This window comes from Equus przewalskii, chromosome 1, assembly GCF_037783145.1.
Source record: "Equus przewalskii isolate Varuska chromosome 1, EquPr2, whole genome shotgun sequence".
Taxonomy (NCBI): domain Eukaryota; kingdom Metazoa; phylum Chordata; class Mammalia; order Perissodactyla; family Equidae; genus Equus; species Equus przewalskii.
The window spans coordinates 35,699,833-35,716,608 of record NC_091831.1 but is presented as its reverse complement, the minus strand read 5'-3'; the positions used below and the strand labels follow the sequence as shown (position 1 = coordinate 35,716,608).

Sequence of the window (16,776 nt, the reverse complement as noted above, 5' to 3'; positions counted from 1 at the left end):
ACATCACAAAATTGATCAACCTGCGGGGAGGGGCAGGGAATTCCTGCCATCAAACACTGCCAGCTCTCAGTCCCTGGTTTCAAGGAATGAGCCTCCAAGAACGGGAGCGAGGGCACTGGTTCTCCGAGGACTGCCACCTATGCCATCCCCACAGAGCACTGCACTACTCCAGGGGTCAGTGTGAATGGCGCCCCCTGGAGTTGGGCAATGCTACGGCCCTGATTCTCCCTAAGGCAATTATGCTATTAAAAGCAGTCTACATCTGACTCAAAGAAGCAGTGGCTCAGTGAAGACAGGCCCTGAGGTAGGAAGCCAAAGCTTCCCCAGGTATTAAAGTCAGATGGAACAAACTGTCTACATTTATGGCCAAAGCAACTTACACACAGTACTGCTCAGGGATGCCGCAATGGGACCCAAACCGGGAAAGGAATCGGTTCTCCAGGTCAATAATCGTTTCTCCCACTTTTTCATCACGGGTCAGGGTGTCGTAATCATAGACAGAAATTTTCAGATCTTTTTCTTGAGGTAGGTAGCAGCTCAGTTCATACATTCTAAATAAACAAAAGCGAGGTTAGAATCACCACGATCCCGTCCGGGCATCTCACAAACACCAGGGCTCTGTGCACAGAGTCCCCAGGCAGTGGCTCTGGCTCCTGGAGGAGAACATCACGACTTAGGAGAACCAGGTGGGAGGAAGTGGGTGGGAGGACTTGATAAGTAGTACATATTAGTAAAAAGAACAACAAGAGATTATACACTTGCTCAGGAGAAGATCATGGGCTTTAAATACCTAAGTTCGAATCCCAGCTCTGCTGCTAACCAGCTGTGGGACCCTAGGCCAGTTACTTAACCTCTCTGTGTTCAGTTTTCTCATTTATAAAATGGTGATAATAATACCTGCCATCTCGTGTTGTTATCAGGGTCAAGTGAAGAAATGTTTAGAAAGCATTTGGCATGAGTGCTCAAAACCCAATAACCATAATAATAATAATTATTGTTAATTATAATATTATTAACATTATTATCACATGCCTATTAGCTGGGGCACCCAGGTATTTCTACAAGCTGGGAGATTAGTAAGGCACCAGCACCCTGATTTCCAGCCCCCTTTCTCTGCTCCAACTATGTTCCCTCCTCTGCCTCCACAGAGATCACCCCCCATGGAACATCTCTGACTTACCCCACAGGAGCACAGCGGGGTGGGGGTGGGGGATGTGATTGAAATGAACCAACACAGCGAGATGTGCAGGGTGCCAAGAAGGCTCCCCGCCTCCTCCCGGACCCTCCGGGTGTGCCACTGGTTCTTGAAGGCTTTTTTATAGAATCTATATTCAAATGCAAACCCTTCTGAGATAAAGAACCAAACAGCACTTTCTGTAGCGGGTGAGCAATGGGGAGCAGGCTCTGAGAGGGTGATAAACTGAAAGCACGAGCTCCAGATGGGCGGGGTTTGGTTCTGTATTTGCCCCGTCCACACAGGTACGGGTCCCCTAGTAGGTGCTCAATAAATTTTGTTGATGGAAAACTGTGAGAGGCCTCTCCCCTCCCTCCTCCCTGTGCCTCCTCCCCTTCTCCTTGCACTCTGGCGTGTGGATTGGTTCCTGCCCTAACAGCCAGGAAGGTTCATCCATTTGAGCAGAAGGCTGTGCGCCAATGGGGCTCTGGAGAAGAGCTCCCAGGAAGTCTCCTAGACAAGGCTCAGCAACTTCTGTAGACTGCTGCAGCCAGGTGGGGGCCTGCAAGGGGCAGGTAGCCAGACGAGGAAAGGTGTTTGAATCACGACCAGGCGTGAAGCACTGTATCCGCACGTGCCCCATAACACCACAATTCCAATACTGGATTCCAAGGGATAGGTAACACAAGTCCTTTGAGAAAAAGAATTCTTTGGTAAAGCAAGGTTGAGAACCACTTCTTTGGGAGTTCCTCTGGACAAACTAAAGGCTCTGAGAAGTCCTGCAGTTATTATCTTTTTTAATCCAGGTGCCTTGATTTGAAGAAGAAATACTTCTTTTCTTGGAACACCAATTAACATCTCATGGAAGACACAGATATTCTGTTGAAGGTGATCTGGAGGATGCTATCATGTGACAGGAACGCACTGAACAGTGGCTGAGCACAGGAATTTTGCCCTTTCCTGAATTCTTCTCCCAGAATTCCTGAGAGTCTCGCTGAGAAGAAAGTCCCCGCCTAAGACTGAGGCCAGGGACCAGAGGTTGCAGAGTCGGCATCTCTTGGCTCCACCCTGCTGGACGGGGGAAGTCTGCAGGCACGCCAGACAGGGATTGGCTGAGCAGAGGCTGACAGCATCACTTCCTCCCAGGGTGGCTTCGAGCAAGACTTTTCCTGCCACTTAATTAAGCTTGTGCTTGGCTCCTCTGAGACAAGTGATTCAGACAGAGCCGCCTTTCTCTGTTAAAAGCTGGCGTTCCCCGCTTCCCCGTCTCCCTCACACGGAGCCCTCCTTCCTGCCCTGCGTGCCTTTTCCTGTCTAGACCTTAGGGCTGGATCAGCGGAAGGAAAGGAAAACGATCATCTTGCCGTGCCAGAGGATTACTTCCACTCCCCGGCCCGGCACGCGGCCTTGGGCTGCTCAGCACAGAGGGTGTGCACGTGTGCGGCTGTGTGTGTGTGCATGCGTGTATGTGCCTGGGAGCTGAGTGAGCGTGAGGTCCCCAGTGCACATGTGTTATGGGGTGTGCAAATGTGTAGGGGAGAACAGAGTGTGCAAACCCGAGAGAGTTTTTTGAGTGACAAAGACTTTGGGGTGTGTGTGTGTGCATGCCTGCATGCACACATGAGAGAAAGAAACAATGCGTAAGCGCGCAAACCAACAAACATGAGTAGAGAAGAGGATGGGAGAGATAATGAAGCCAGAAATTAACAAACAGCCCACACATCAAACAAGAACAAAGTATTTCCCTGCTCGGCAAGATTCTGGGGAAAAAAAGCACTGTTCTCACAAAGATTCTGTACAAAGAACATTTTTCTACAGGTGATGATGGCTGTGCCATGAATATGAAGCATTACCAAGGGTACTGGAAAAGCCTGGGGCTTGGAATCAGGAATTTCTACCTAAATCTTGGCTCCATTGTGTGCTGGCTCTGTCTACGCAGCTCCCGGTGCCCTGTTTCCCCCACCTGTCAAGTGGGGCTGCTCATCCCTGTCCCGCCTGGCTGCTAGGGTTGACACAGAGATGCAAATCCTACGGTGGCAGCCACAAAGAGCGCAGTGTGGAAACCACACCGACGCTGGAGTCAGATGGCCACGGTGTGAATCCTGACTCTGCCTCTGCCAGCTGGGCACATTGGGCTCTGATTCTCTCTGTGCCTCAGTTTTCTCTGTTGTAAAATGAGGGTAGCAATAGCCCCTCAGAGTTGTGAGATTTTTGAGATGTTTTACATAAACAACTCAGCATAGTGCCTTAACACAGTAAGAGCTAGAAAACCTTAGCTTTTCTTAAATATGGACACAGTTTATAGCTGAAAAATGCTGGTCCTGTTTAGAAGTCAGTTGGGTTTGCCTTACCCTTAAGAAGGTTCTGAGGACATCAATGGAACAGCCCAGAAACAAGTCTAAAGTGTCAATAATGAAGAAAATAATGTTATTTTAAGAATCTTCAGGAACAGAAGACAGAAGGAGCAGGACATTTTGACTCCATCACTTTTGGTCTCCTTCTCTGTATTGATAGCAGAGTCAATAACACACTCACTGGATCAAAATGATGGAATCAAAACACCCCAGAAAACAGAGCCCACACCGCAGTCAGGGAGTGAGAAGCACCATGTCACCTCAGTTATGTCACTGCGTGTCCTGCTTGTCTAGAACCCACAGTCTTAGTGGCCTCCTGGGCCTTGGACCACCCGTGCCCCCAGGTCTCAGGGCAACCCTCTCTCAGAGGAGCCCGTCTCATGACTTGGTTTTGTTTTCTTCATGGCACCTTTTACTTCCATGAAATTCTTTTATTTGTGCATATACATCTGTATTACCTGCTCCGCTGACTAGAATTCTTGTCTAATTCATAGTCATAGTCTCGGGACCCAGAGCAGAGCTTGGCACCTATCACATCCTTAATATATAGTCTGTGAAAAAAAATGATTGACAGAAAAACGTTTAGCATGTACGTTACCTGCCGAAAACTGGGTTGAGAGTGTTGGGAATGTAGTGGTCTCGATCTTCAATTACTTTTTTTCCCAGTGTTATTTTTATATAAGGGTCACACTGTGGGGACAAAACAGATGTCAGGTTACGTCATCGTGGGGTGCAAGTTTAAGCCAGTTTCTGGGAAAGACTCAGGTGTGCCTCCACACCCACTCCCAAACGGATAGAAAGGTGGCGGCCGTGGCCCCCGCGAGCCTCAGCCCGAGGTCTGAGCAGATCTTCCCTCTCGGAGGCACACAGCCAGCGCCCGTGAGAGAAGCCTGTGGGGTGAAGAGGTGGTGGCAGGGAGGGACCAAGGAGCAAATCTCCTCCAAGGTCTCATCTGTAAAATGAGAAGGGTGAACCAGAGCAGCCAAAGCCCCCTTCAATCTCTTAGATAAATCCCCGCTGGGACAATCCTCCAGAATACATTGTTTTGATAGAGTATCTTTCCCCCAGTGAGATAACAGATGCCCGAAAAGAAAGAACATGACAATTACTGTGGCTGATGACTATAATTATCTTGCTACAGGAGAAGGCCCCACACCCAAACTCTTACCAGACCATTGTTGTCCTGGGGCTGAAGCTCTAAGCCTCGAACAATGTAAATCCTAACCGTGCATTCCTGTGGGATGCTGTCAGGTAATTCCCGAAACTGCCTGGGAGGGGCCGGCACACTGGGGTCATCCGGCAGAGAGTAGATTCTAAAGGAGCCCTAGGAGAGAGACACACAGATGACTCACAGGGTCCATGGGGACCTGGGCAGAGGGCTTCTGGGCAGTCCCTCCTCCCCCAGGATACACCAGCACAGCCACAGGGGCTGTGGGATTGGGTGACGAAGGGCTGCCTTTTGTGAAAGAAACAACATATATTGCAATTTGCATGTTTCCAGTAGGGAGAGTTAAATGATGATAAAGTAATTAGTTAATAGATCACAGGGGAGAAGAAAGGGCAGAGCAGAAGCAGGGAGACCAGGCAAAAATCTAGGCAAGAGATGGAGGTGGCTTGGACCAATATAGGGCAAAGGAGGCGGTGAGAAGGAGCTAAATTCAGCATACATTTTGAAGATAGGAATAAAGGTGGTTATTTTTTACACCCAATAAAGTACTAGGGGTGATTTCCTTTCCTTGCACGCCCCCCCCCCCCCGCGAACCCCCTCCCACTCCTGCTCCCAGGCAAACTCCTATTCATCCTTCAGGTCTCAGCTGAAAGGTGTCACTTCTTCCAGGAAACCTTCCTGACTGTCCTGGGTTGGGTGTGTCTCCTACAGGCTCTCCTCTAACCCTGCATGCATCCCTGCTGCAGAACTGACCTCTGTGCTGTAACTGTCTATTTATTGTCTATATTCCTCACTAGAGTGTGAGCTTCCTGAGGGCAGGAATTATGTCTTGCTCATCACTCTATCTCCAGGACCTAACACAGGTCCGGGCGTGTAGCAGGGGCACGATAAATGTTTTTTGAATGAATGAGCCATTGGACCAGCTTGAGAGGCCATATATTTTATCTTGAAACCAGCTTAAGTACAGGAGAAAGCACTAAAGTTGGATTCAGAACACGTGGGTCTTAGTTCCATCTACCTTCATTCAATAAAGCAGCATGAAGTAAGCACCTACTATGTGCCGGGCACTGAGGACCCAAAAGTGAACTCAAGGAGCCCAGTCTGGCACAGGGATGTTAAGTAGGCTGGACTCTCATGCTGTCTTTGATTGCTTGGTGGGGAGCTGTAATGAGAAGGATTTTGAGACCACATGTAGGGTATAATCCTCTGATCGATTAATAATGTCTGCTACTGGCAAAGGATTAGAAAGGCGCAGCAATCTGCCATGGATTTGCCAACTGTGCTTGGAGGGAAGGGCAGTCATGAAAGCAGATACTTCAGTGCGAGAAGTGCTCTAACAGCACCGGAACCCAGACCTGTGGGAGCCTAGAGCAGTAGTGAGTCACTTGGCCAGAGCAATCAGGGATTCACAAAGAATGTGACATTTGAGCTGGCGCTTAAAAGAATGAGTAGGAGTTGGTCAGACCACAAAGAGGGAAGGAAGGGCATCTAGGGAAGGAAGAAGAGCCTATACCAAGGCTCCGAGTTGTGAGAGGACAGGTGTGTTTGGGGCTTGCGTGAGGTCCTCCTGAGCAGGAGGGCGCAGTGGCACAGGAGGCAAGTAGCTTGTGAAAGGCGGGCTCCGCCTTAGGAAGGGGTTGAGACTTGAGCTGGTGGAAACCCAAGCGATGTCTTTAAGCAGTCAAGAAACATGATCAGATATGGGGATGGAAGATGGACTGGAGTGGAACAAGAAAGGTGGCAAGGACCATCAGTTGGGAAGTTGCTGCAATGGTCCTGCTGAAAGCCTGGAAGGGGCAGTGGGCAAGCAGAGGGGAACCGGATCTTGGAGAGGCTGAATCTATAGGAATCAAGACTGGGTGGCATGAGCAGGGAGAAAGAAAGATACTGAGAATGGCTTTGAGTGTCCTACTCCTGATCCCATTGCCCTTTTTCTCACTAACACCTTCTAACATCCTTCAGATGTCAGAGGACATGTCCCTGCCCCAGAAGTTGGCTGTCCTGTAGCCTAGGTCTATAAGGAAGATAAAGATGGATTTTAAACAGGGCAAACACTCACAGTTACTCACCTTAAACTCTCCTACCACAGAAGGATCTTCATTCTCATCTGATTTGCCTCGATACAGCTTGAAAGTATCTGAGAAGTCTGTCAGGCCCTCAAATTCCATTACATCCTCCAGTTCACAATCATATATCTGAAAACCATCAACAGATTCTTAATTTCTCATTAAAATACAGATAGAGTCTAAAAGATCAGAAAGACTGACAACACCAAATGGGCATGGGGATGTGGACGGGCAACTGGAACTCTCTCATTGCTGGCAGGAGGGTAGAATAATACAATCACTTTGGAAAAATGTCTGGCAGTTTCTTATAGAGTTAAATACACACCCATTGTATGATACAGAAATTGCATTCCCAGGTATTCATCCAAGAGAAATGAATGCATTTCCACAGAGTACAAGAATGACCATAGCAGCTTCATCATCAGGAGAATGGATAAATAAACTGTGGTATATCCACACAATGGAATACCACTCAGCAACAAAAAGGGACACATTAAGGTACATATGACAACATGATGGATCTCAAAACTCCTGTGTTGGGCTAAAGAAGCCAGACACACACAAAATACACACTGTATGAGTCCATTTATATGAAGCATAAAAACAGGCAAAACCAACCTATGGTGATGAAATCAGATCAGCTGTCTAGAGGGATGGAAGCTTCTGGGGAACTGACTGGAAAGCAGTACAAAGGAGTTTTCTGTGGTGTTGGAAATGCTCTTTGCCTTGTTTGGGTGGTGGTTTACATAGGTGTATACAATTATCAAAACTCATTGAATGGATTACTTTATTGTATGCAAATTATACCTCCATAAAAAACTAGAAGAAGAGGAGGAAGACAAAGAGGAAGGATGAGAAGGAGGGAAGAAAGGAGGGAAGGAAGGAGGGAAAGAGGGAGGGAGAGAGGGAGGATGGACTGTGGGACTGATCCACTGGACCAGTTTGATCATTTTTCTAGATTAGTGGTTCTTTACATGCCAATGTTTCTTAAACTGCATTGAGACGTTATGAAGTAATAGGAAAGGATGTGAGTTTTTTCTACTTTGGTGGGGAAAATCATTTTAATGGCTTGATATTTCTCATTTTAAAGATTTTTTTCTACTAGGCAGTATTTTGAAAACTTTATCATTTGCTTCTGCTTGAGTGCAATACAGCCTGAAAAACTTGAGGAACAACTGGAAAACTCAAAGCATTAGCAGAAAGATCACAGAGAGCCTGGCCTGGCTAGATCAATAGCTTGTCCTCCTCCTGGACACACACGCCCGCGGTTGTGATTGTATGCTGCGTATATGTAACAGAATCAACTTTTCAGCTAGTGAAACTGATGCCCATGCAGACAACAGAATGAGTGTGTTGACATTTCATACTGTTCTGCAAGAGCCCAGTGGCTTTTAGGTCTCTGTGAGTCAAACTGGACAACCGTTACCCTAATTATAGTGTCGTGCCAACCCATTCCCAACCCTCTTCCAGATGCCCCCAAGCCTCAAAGTGGCAGTCATGTCACCATAAATCAACAGCTGTCCTCAAGCCCCTGGAATCTTGGCAAAGCCAAAATCTATGGCAAGAAGGCTCTCCAGGAAGCCAGAGGTGCTTCTGGCCCCCTCCCTATCAGCACCCCCATCAGATCTTCTAGTCTTCTACTTAGCTCTGCCTATGGCCAGTTTTAATGAGTGTTTTTCCCCCACCCACAGCACCACAGGCCCAGGTACCTTGAGTTTGGAATAGCCTTTCTGAATATATTGTCCACATTTTTCAAGTTCCCCCGTGGAAGCATAAAATTTACTCCACCAGTCAACAATTTCTTCCTCCTAAAGAAAGACACATCAAAATGGAAAAATCTTTAGTGATGACCTGGATTTCCAATCAATGCAGGAAAACTAACATGTAACAGGTAAGAGAAATAGGTACTTCTGAACCTGAAACAGGCAAGCTTACATAGCTTTCGTTTACATGCATGATGGATAAAGCATTCACGATTCTTCCACCTAGAAGCTGGAGATGAAACGATCACTCTCGGTCAATGAAATGTACTTGGCTTTAATGCCTACAGCTATACCAGATGTTTTCTTATATCCTATAGACACAATTTATTCATTTGTCTGTTTTTACTTTTTTATCGTATTGACTTGATATTTACATACATAAATAAATTAAAATAAAACTTCCAATATATGTTTTCTACTATTTCATTTCCTTAGCGCTGTTAGCCAGCAATGCAATGTAAAACAAAGCTGACTGAGCTAAGAGTTGGAAAAACTGGGTTTTAATTCAAGCCCCATCCTTCACACTATAAGCCATACCCTTATGTTACAAGCCGTACTGGTTGGTTGGGCAAGTTGTTGAACATCTCTAAGCATCAATTTCTTATCCACTGAATAGGATAATAACCCTATCTGTCTCCATTCATCTCAGAGAGGTTTTTCGTTTTTTTTTAAATCAAATAAGATCATCAGGAGAAAGAGTTTTGAAAATGATAAAATGTGAAACCAAAGTAGGGATGCATTATGCTTTATTTAGACCATGGCTCCCAACCTATCCTTGGAGATTCTAACTCAATCAGCCTGGGGTGAGTCCTGGGCACCCAGTATGCTTTCCCAAGTTCCCTGGGTGATTCCCATGAGCAGCCAGTGTTGAGGACCTCTGGTTCAGATGGTGGTTCATGGTTGAGCAGAAGCGACAGCATATCAGAGTTACTTGTGGAACATTTCCAAACTGCAGAAGGCTGTAGTTTATAGAAGGTCGCTATAAATCCCTCTCAGATTTAAAACAAGGATAGAGCTTCACCAGACCCACCCAATGTTTGTTTTACTCTACCTGGGAAAGAGTGATGTTGCCAAAAATACAGTGTCACCTGTATTATAGCTCCTATTCAGTCTGGGGGAAGGAAGAGGGAACACTTAAGAAAAGCTATTTCTTACCTGTATGTAACATATTTATGTACACACAAACACACAGAGTTATTTCCCCTTTATGAGTTAGTAACCCAATCCTGGATTAAAAAACTAAATTTCTTTACATATCACCTATAGGCAGAAAATATACGAATCTTAAATCTAGCAAAGTGCGTACAATAGTTACCTTTTCTGTCAGCTGCTCATCACATGTATAGGCAGGAAGAGGGCAAACCATGTAACAGGTCACATGGATATGGAGATCCCATGAGCATTAAGTTTAAAGAGAAAGAGAGAAGGAGAAATTATTTTTCATGCTTGCTTTGTATTATCAACATTTAGAAGGATTATTTAAATTATTCAACTTAAGATGATCTCATAATGAAATATACTTTATTGGTTTCTTCCCTGAAAATGTGCAAGAGTTACAAACAGTATTAAAATGAAAGGCTCAGAGGGAGCCACCCATGTCCCATGTGTTCAATGGAGTTAGACAATCTCATTAACTGCCAGCACCATGGTGGTCATAGGGGTCAGGGGTGGGGGGGCCAGGGGTGGTGCAGCTGCTCATCTCCCTGTCCCAAACCTTTCATTCCATTTAGCTCCTAAAGCATATCCCCAACTTGGCCTAATTCTCACCCCTTCAAAAATTCTTGTCACAAGATGTTTACGTCTAACATGACCACAATATCATCATGTGGGTACCTTTTCTTGGTTTTTCCCCATGCCCACACTATAGCACCAAATACATATCTATTCACCAAAGTTGTTCTAAGATGTCAAGTTTCTCCTTGGCCAAATCCTTCCATTTGAGTTTTTGCATGGAGAATCCACCCTGGTCTCAGGGCACATCCAGGAGAAGAGAGAATGCAGAGCTAGGATGGTGGGGTGTGCGTTTTCTCTTGGTATCTGCTGGAACATTAGGCAAACTCGCCCTCAGCGGTGGTTTGGACCCCCTTTCTGAAATCCTAACTTCAAGTTCATTTCTAATGTGAGGAGAGAACAACTCCTCACTAGAGGCACTCCCTGCGGCTGCTGTTGGGGCGGCCCTGGGGCTTCCTCTGTAAGAGCCCCTTGGTATTCTCTGGATTGACTTTTGTTCAGCACACAGAATTGCCAGGAGAGGCAGAGAGGCAGATAGAGGTAAGAATTCTTTCTATTAGATTCATACCAAAGTGAGATTAAAAGTTAAAACATTGCAGCCAAAGTGAGATTTTGGAGAGAGGGATTTCATGCCAAAAGTGCTTTCACATTCTGGATTGTTCCTGAATTCAGATTTTGAGAGTCTGTTTATTCACATCCATTTCCAGCTATTTGAAATTATTTCAAAGAAAAAATAGCTAATGATTTAAAAAGTATTATTCAAAACAAGTTGCTGACTTTAAAATTTAGGTTTCGCATGGGAGAACTTATTTACACCTGCTTGCTCATTAGTTCACGCAGAAAGGTAACAGAAGTAACTTGCTTTATTATATCCAATATTGAACTTGCAATGGGAACCAAATCATTAACTGGCACAGAAGATTTTCCCCCTAGGCTTAAAAACTTAAAACCATCACATTTGTTTAAAGACCACCTTTCACTCCAAAATCTCCTAATAGAAAGAATCAGAAAGGAGAATGCGAGTCTTTAGATGGAGGTCCCCGCAGTCCCAGGCATATTCTTATCATACATACATGCACTGTCGTTGGAGAAGTCATTTTGCTGAGTGCTGTTGACATGCTGCTTAAGCACTGGAATTGGAAGGTAATTGTTGAAATGGCCATGTCCGAATGTTCATGTTGTCTGGCTAGCACTTACCAATTTGCCCCAGATACTTATTTCTCACTTTCCTTGTGGTAGTGCTGAGCCCATTTGTTAAGAGGTCCCACAGTCATCACAGGATAATGGTGTGGGTTTCTGTGAGCGTGAGACTGTCACTCGAAGCCACAGCCTCCAGCTCCCATCAATAGCACAGTTTTGACCCAATCCTTCAATTTACATATAAAAGGCTTGAATTGAGTTAGTGGTAATAGATGTACATCACACACATCACATGTACATATAACACATGCATATCACATGCATACATGTATATCACATGCATGTATGTGTAACACTACAGGTACAGGACATCAGCAAGCTGGTTATTGGCTCTTTTTCCAAAGCTCAACTTTGCTCATTTGACTTTGCATAGATGTGCGCTGTCTTCCCTGATGAACAAGAGGAATCAGTTTTTTAGAGGAGATTCCAATCAAGACAGTGTACGTCAACTGAGTGTTAGGAGAGCAAGCTGATTAAAGTCACTTATAATACAGTGGGATACTACCCACCGATGACCGATGACCGATACTACCGGCCCCAATCCTGCTGGATTGCAATTTAAATTCTATGATGCAAACTGAACTTTCACAATGTGTTGCTACAGCAGTCGAGTCATCTCTTAACTATTGTTAAGGAATGAATGACAATGGCGGCATAGATTGACTTTATTCTTCTTCTTAATCCCCCATATCTAGGGCTACCAAGTACACAGCAGGCAAGAATAAGAACTGATTGACAATGGGAGGTAGGAAAGCTGGAGGCAGATTATGGAGCAAGATCTTAAACTGCCTTTTTCCAGAGCAGTTGTGAAAATGTACATAAAGGATCTTAAGTATATTACACTTAAATTCTCCCTAGGCTACTACTGCTTTATTGGGAATATTTGGGGTGTTGACAAAGTGAACATAGTAGTTTTGCAAATTTGATACTGTCATTTGTGACTGTCGAGGATTCCCGGGGAACAGAATCAAACACATTGCTACATACTGCTGGCTGAGAAGACCACATTTAATATGGTCCAATTGTCAGTGAGTTTAATGCAGTGGGAAAGCAGTGGATTTTTTTAAAGGCACTGTTTATGGACATAACACATTAAAGCACAATCATGTGCATTTTGGGGCCAGTTTGCACATTAAAACATGCTGTGAAAGTCCATCATAAATGCCAACAGAAGAAAGGGGATGTTTGATGATTTCTTTTTTCTAGGCTGAGATATTTTCTTTTCCTTCCTTCTTGTAAAATTGGCTGGAATGGCTTTAAAATAGGATCCTGAGTGAGCATTTCCACCAATATCTTGAATATAAAACCACAGCGAATATAAAATTCAGGGGTATTCCATACACCAACAAATAGGGCCATTAAAAATCCATGACCCTTCTGTTTCATGTAGGGAAAAAACTGCCGTGCTATGTGCATCCCTCTTCTGAATGTGCAATGCTATAAATTTGCTCCTGAAATTGCTCTTTCTAGCAAATGACATCACTCAGACTGTCCACATCAATGGTTCGCAGTCCTGCTTGCCCAGTAGAATCACTTGGGGAGATTTTAAAATATACTGACATCTGGGTCTCTCTCCTTCTTGGAGGGTGGAGCATGGGCCTGGGGTATTATTTTAAGTATCTTGGGTGACAGGGTAGAGGATGTTAGGCCACATAATGTCATCATAACTATTGATGAGTGCAAGATTCAGATTCTTTCTTTCAATAAATTGGTTTGATTATTATTATTTTAATTGCATTGAATGGGTATTTGGCTGAATTCACCCACTGCTTAGGCACCTGGAAGATAAAACTGACATTATCCAGCGATCAGTCCCGAAGCCTACCTTCGAAGCCAGTAATGGTTTGGTGTCTTCTATTTCAATAATGACATCCCGGATGGGTGGGGTAGACATAAAGGAGGCTGCAAGACAAGTAATTTCTTACTCTAAGATATTTACAAAAATACAGTGTTGAACAGTCTACTCCAAGTTCAAGTTTAACAGCCACAGAATGGATGGTAGAGTTTACCCTGGATACTCACTGGAATGGAGAGGACCACACCCAAATGTAGAAAATAATGCAATAATTTATCACTTTTCCCAAAATACGATGTGGTTTTAGACATTTTTGTCTAAATGGCCCATTTTTCTTTTGTTTTGGACAATTAGCCCAGTATCTATACATAGAAAGTGCTCAAAAAAGAACCATTGATTGTGTCAATACACAACTTTAGAGGATGCAGGGGTGGGGTGGGGGTACCTATGTCTAAAGAAGCCTCCTTTTCATGGAATCTGTTCTAAGACACAAAAAAGCAAAGCAGGGTGAACAGTTGCACACTCAGTTCCGAAGCTGCAGCGGCTCACTCAGCCCTCGTCCTCACAGTGTATGCAACGGGAGAAGGCACACGCTCTGGCTTTATACAACTCCCAGAGTATTCGTGGCTGTGGATTAGGGAGTTAGAGCAAGGGCTCAGGAGTAGCCCCAGGGCTTGCCAGGTCTTGTTCAGCTAAAAGGGGTGCGAAAGCTTCAGCCTGGGGTGGGATGGGGGTGAGAGGTACGTCTCCCCTTTATGGAAGAAGGCATCAGGCAGTCAGACATTCAACAGGGGGCTAGAATCCAGACAGAACAAACTCTGCCAAGCCAAAAGAACTTTCTGTTTAATCCATGGAGGCAGTTGACGTATAGGACATAAAGGAGGGGAGGGAAGACATCTTTAGGCACCTACCATGTGCCAGGCAGTGAATTAAGCCCTTTACATACATCTCATTTAATCTCTTAACAATCGTGTACTGTATGTGCCCTTATCCCCATTATAAAGATTAAAAAACTGAGGCTAAGAGAAAGCCAGTCACTTGCTTTAGATTAAATAATTAGTAGAAAATGGAAGTAAACAATCTAGCTCTGTCTGACCCCAAAGCCTGTGTTTTAACCATCATGCCAGCACCCAGAGCAGAGCAGATGCTCCATAAATGTGAGAGAAATGAGGAGAGGGACACTGGGGAGGCCGACATCAGGGGAGACTGACATTTACTGAGCGTCTATGACATGCAAGTTGCTAGGCTAGGTCATTGTATATCCACACGGCACCCCCAGATCTACTAGCAGCCTCCATGCTTCCAAGATAGCACCCCCACAACTCCTGACAGCTGCAACCCAGAATGTGACAGCCAGATGGGCAGGCATGCGGGAACACAATTGTATGCAAGTCCTTCAGATATTCTCCACTTTACCTCCTCGTGTAAACAAGGCCTCAGGGACAGAGGAAAAAGCTATTCTGTGTGCTTCCAACATTAGGTCAAACAAGTACATTCCTCAACTCTGACCCTGTCATTGGTTTTAAGAAAGTACCAGATTGATCTAAAGTAATAGATTCTGGTCTTGGGAACATTATCCTCCCCCCACCCTATACTTCTCAAGGATTTTCCTCTTCAAGGGGTTCCATGAAGGCTTGGCCACACTTCACATTAATGACATAGAATCACTAACCAAGGAGGCCTCTGCCCAACCGACCTGTGACCGACAGACACACACAAGTTCATGCAAGGGATTCTGGGGCCAGAGAAAGTCTGCAACATTTGTAATGATTTCACATATTTGTGTCAAACTACTTTCTCTCATAAACGCAGTAGGAAAAACGCTAGCAAAATGGTTTCTCTCCATTTAGCAACCCCAAATAAAACAATGCCTGCCGTTATATTCATCCTTGTTGTTATAAAAATGTTGCCATTTTAGGCACCATCAATTCAGCACAAGATGCTTTGCATGGGAAATTTATGGATAAACACATGCAGGGTTTTGCTCAAGTGTGACTGGATTTTATCTTCTCCTCTTTTCTGAATCAGGGATATAGGATGCTCAGACCCACACGGCAGATGAATTTCAGAGGCTCTGTAAAATCAACACCAAACCTTATGGAAGATTTAAAAAAATGGGTTAGCGGCACAGCCGCTTAAATAGAAGACAGCTGTTCCAGTTTTGTGGCAACCAACCATCAGCCGAATGAGGGTGTGCCAGTTCTCCACGGGGTCTAATCTCACGAGGCCAGGGGCCCTGGGATCTTGTTCATGGATAGGACCCAGTCCCCAGCGCCTAACACAGTCCCTGGCACATGGCAAGCTAAAGACAACCTATTATTGAATGGACAATAGCAAAATGCTACTCCTCAGTTATTATTTATTATGGAACTCTAAGGTAAGTATTATGCTCTGCTCTGTCATTTACTTATGAATTATGTGACCTAAGGCAAGTTATTTAAACTCAGCAGGTGGCACTTTTTCCTTGATGGATAACAAATAAAATCTTTCAAATGACATCATAACAATGCTGTGATGCAGTAATAAGGTGGGACAACTGATGGAAAGCAATTTGAAACAAAAATCCTCCGTTCCTTCAGTGCTCATGGGGGCTCCTGTATTTCCCCATCAAAATATTTATCACACTGGACTGCCATCACCCATTTGCTTGTTTGTCTTCCCTGCTGGGCTCTATGAAAAGTTCATGAAGCACTTCATGTTTCCTAAAAAGAAGTCTTATCTTCATCCAGGAGTGGGAAAGGAGTCTTACGTTCATCCAGGAGCGGGAAAGGAGTCTTATGTTCATCCAGAAGTGGGATACTTCCGAAGGTAATAGCTCGAGCATTGGCTCTCCCCAAAAGGAGGCCAGGATTCAAGTCTAGCTCTGTCACTTACTAACTATATTACCTTGGGATAGTTACACAGCTCACTGTAAGTCAAACTGTTTCCTCATTTGCAAAATCTGGACAATGAATGCTTACCTTGGGAAAGTTTGTAAAGATTAATTCAGATCACGCATGAGAAGTCCCAAAATGTTATTTATGGACTTGCAGTTTACCTTTTAGCTGTGGCACAATATCCTCCTTTCCTGCGTAAGGGTCGCAGCGAAAGCGGTCCAGATGCTCGATGGTGCACTGCCCGACGACGGGCTTCCGCCCAAACTGCCTGTGGTCAATGACCTTGATCACCAGCGGAGGCATGTACAACTCCTCCTTGGGCAAGAACTGGGGATCACAGAGGTAAGTGTCACTTCTCTGTACAAAACTCAACAAGGGCAGCTTTGCCAATAAACTCCCCCAAAGGGACCAACGCAGACTCGTTTTGCCCATTTGGTGCAGCCCAAGGGACTCATAGTAAATAGTTCCGTCAACTTACGGGCTAGGCAAGCAGCATGGTGTTAGGGCATGGGGCCTGAGCCCACCCCTGAGATCAAATCCCGGCTCTGCCATTAGGAGCCACGTGACCTTAGGGAACTTTCTCTGGGCCAGTTAGTGCCTCGGTAATACTGGGGTTGTTGAATTAATATACATGAAGTGCTTAGAATAG

The 16,776-nt window shown here is 44.9% G+C and overlaps 1 protein-coding gene across 6 annotated transcripts in view; it reads right to left on the bottom strand.

Annotated features, from left to right (window-relative positions):
- Positions 1 to 16,776, bottom strand: part of MYOF (myoferlin) — a 152,946-nt gene that overhangs the window by 18,563 nt on the left and 117,607 nt on the right. For all 6 annotated transcript variants that reach the window (XR_011537338.1, XR_011537336.1, XM_070609490.1 and 3 more), the window contains 8 exons: positions 16,289 to 16,454; positions 13,282 to 13,358; positions 9,841 to 9,852; positions 8,472 to 8,570; positions 6,766 to 6,891; positions 4,697 to 4,852; positions 4,127 to 4,218; positions 381 to 551 (listed from right to left, as the gene is read on the bottom strand). Coding sequence is in view for 4 of the 6 variants with exons in the window: in XM_070609490.1 (XP_070465591.1) it covers positions 381 to 551; positions 4,127 to 4,218; positions 4,697 to 4,852; positions 6,766 to 6,891; positions 8,472 to 8,570; positions 9,841 to 9,852; positions 13,282 to 13,358; positions 16,289 to 16,454 (899 nt within the window). In the remaining 2 variants the exon portion in view is untranslated. The remainder of the gene's footprint in view (positions 1 to 380; positions 552 to 4,126; positions 4,219 to 4,696; positions 4,853 to 6,765; positions 6,892 to 8,471; positions 8,571 to 9,840; positions 9,853 to 13,281; positions 13,359 to 16,288; positions 16,455 to 16,776) is intronic.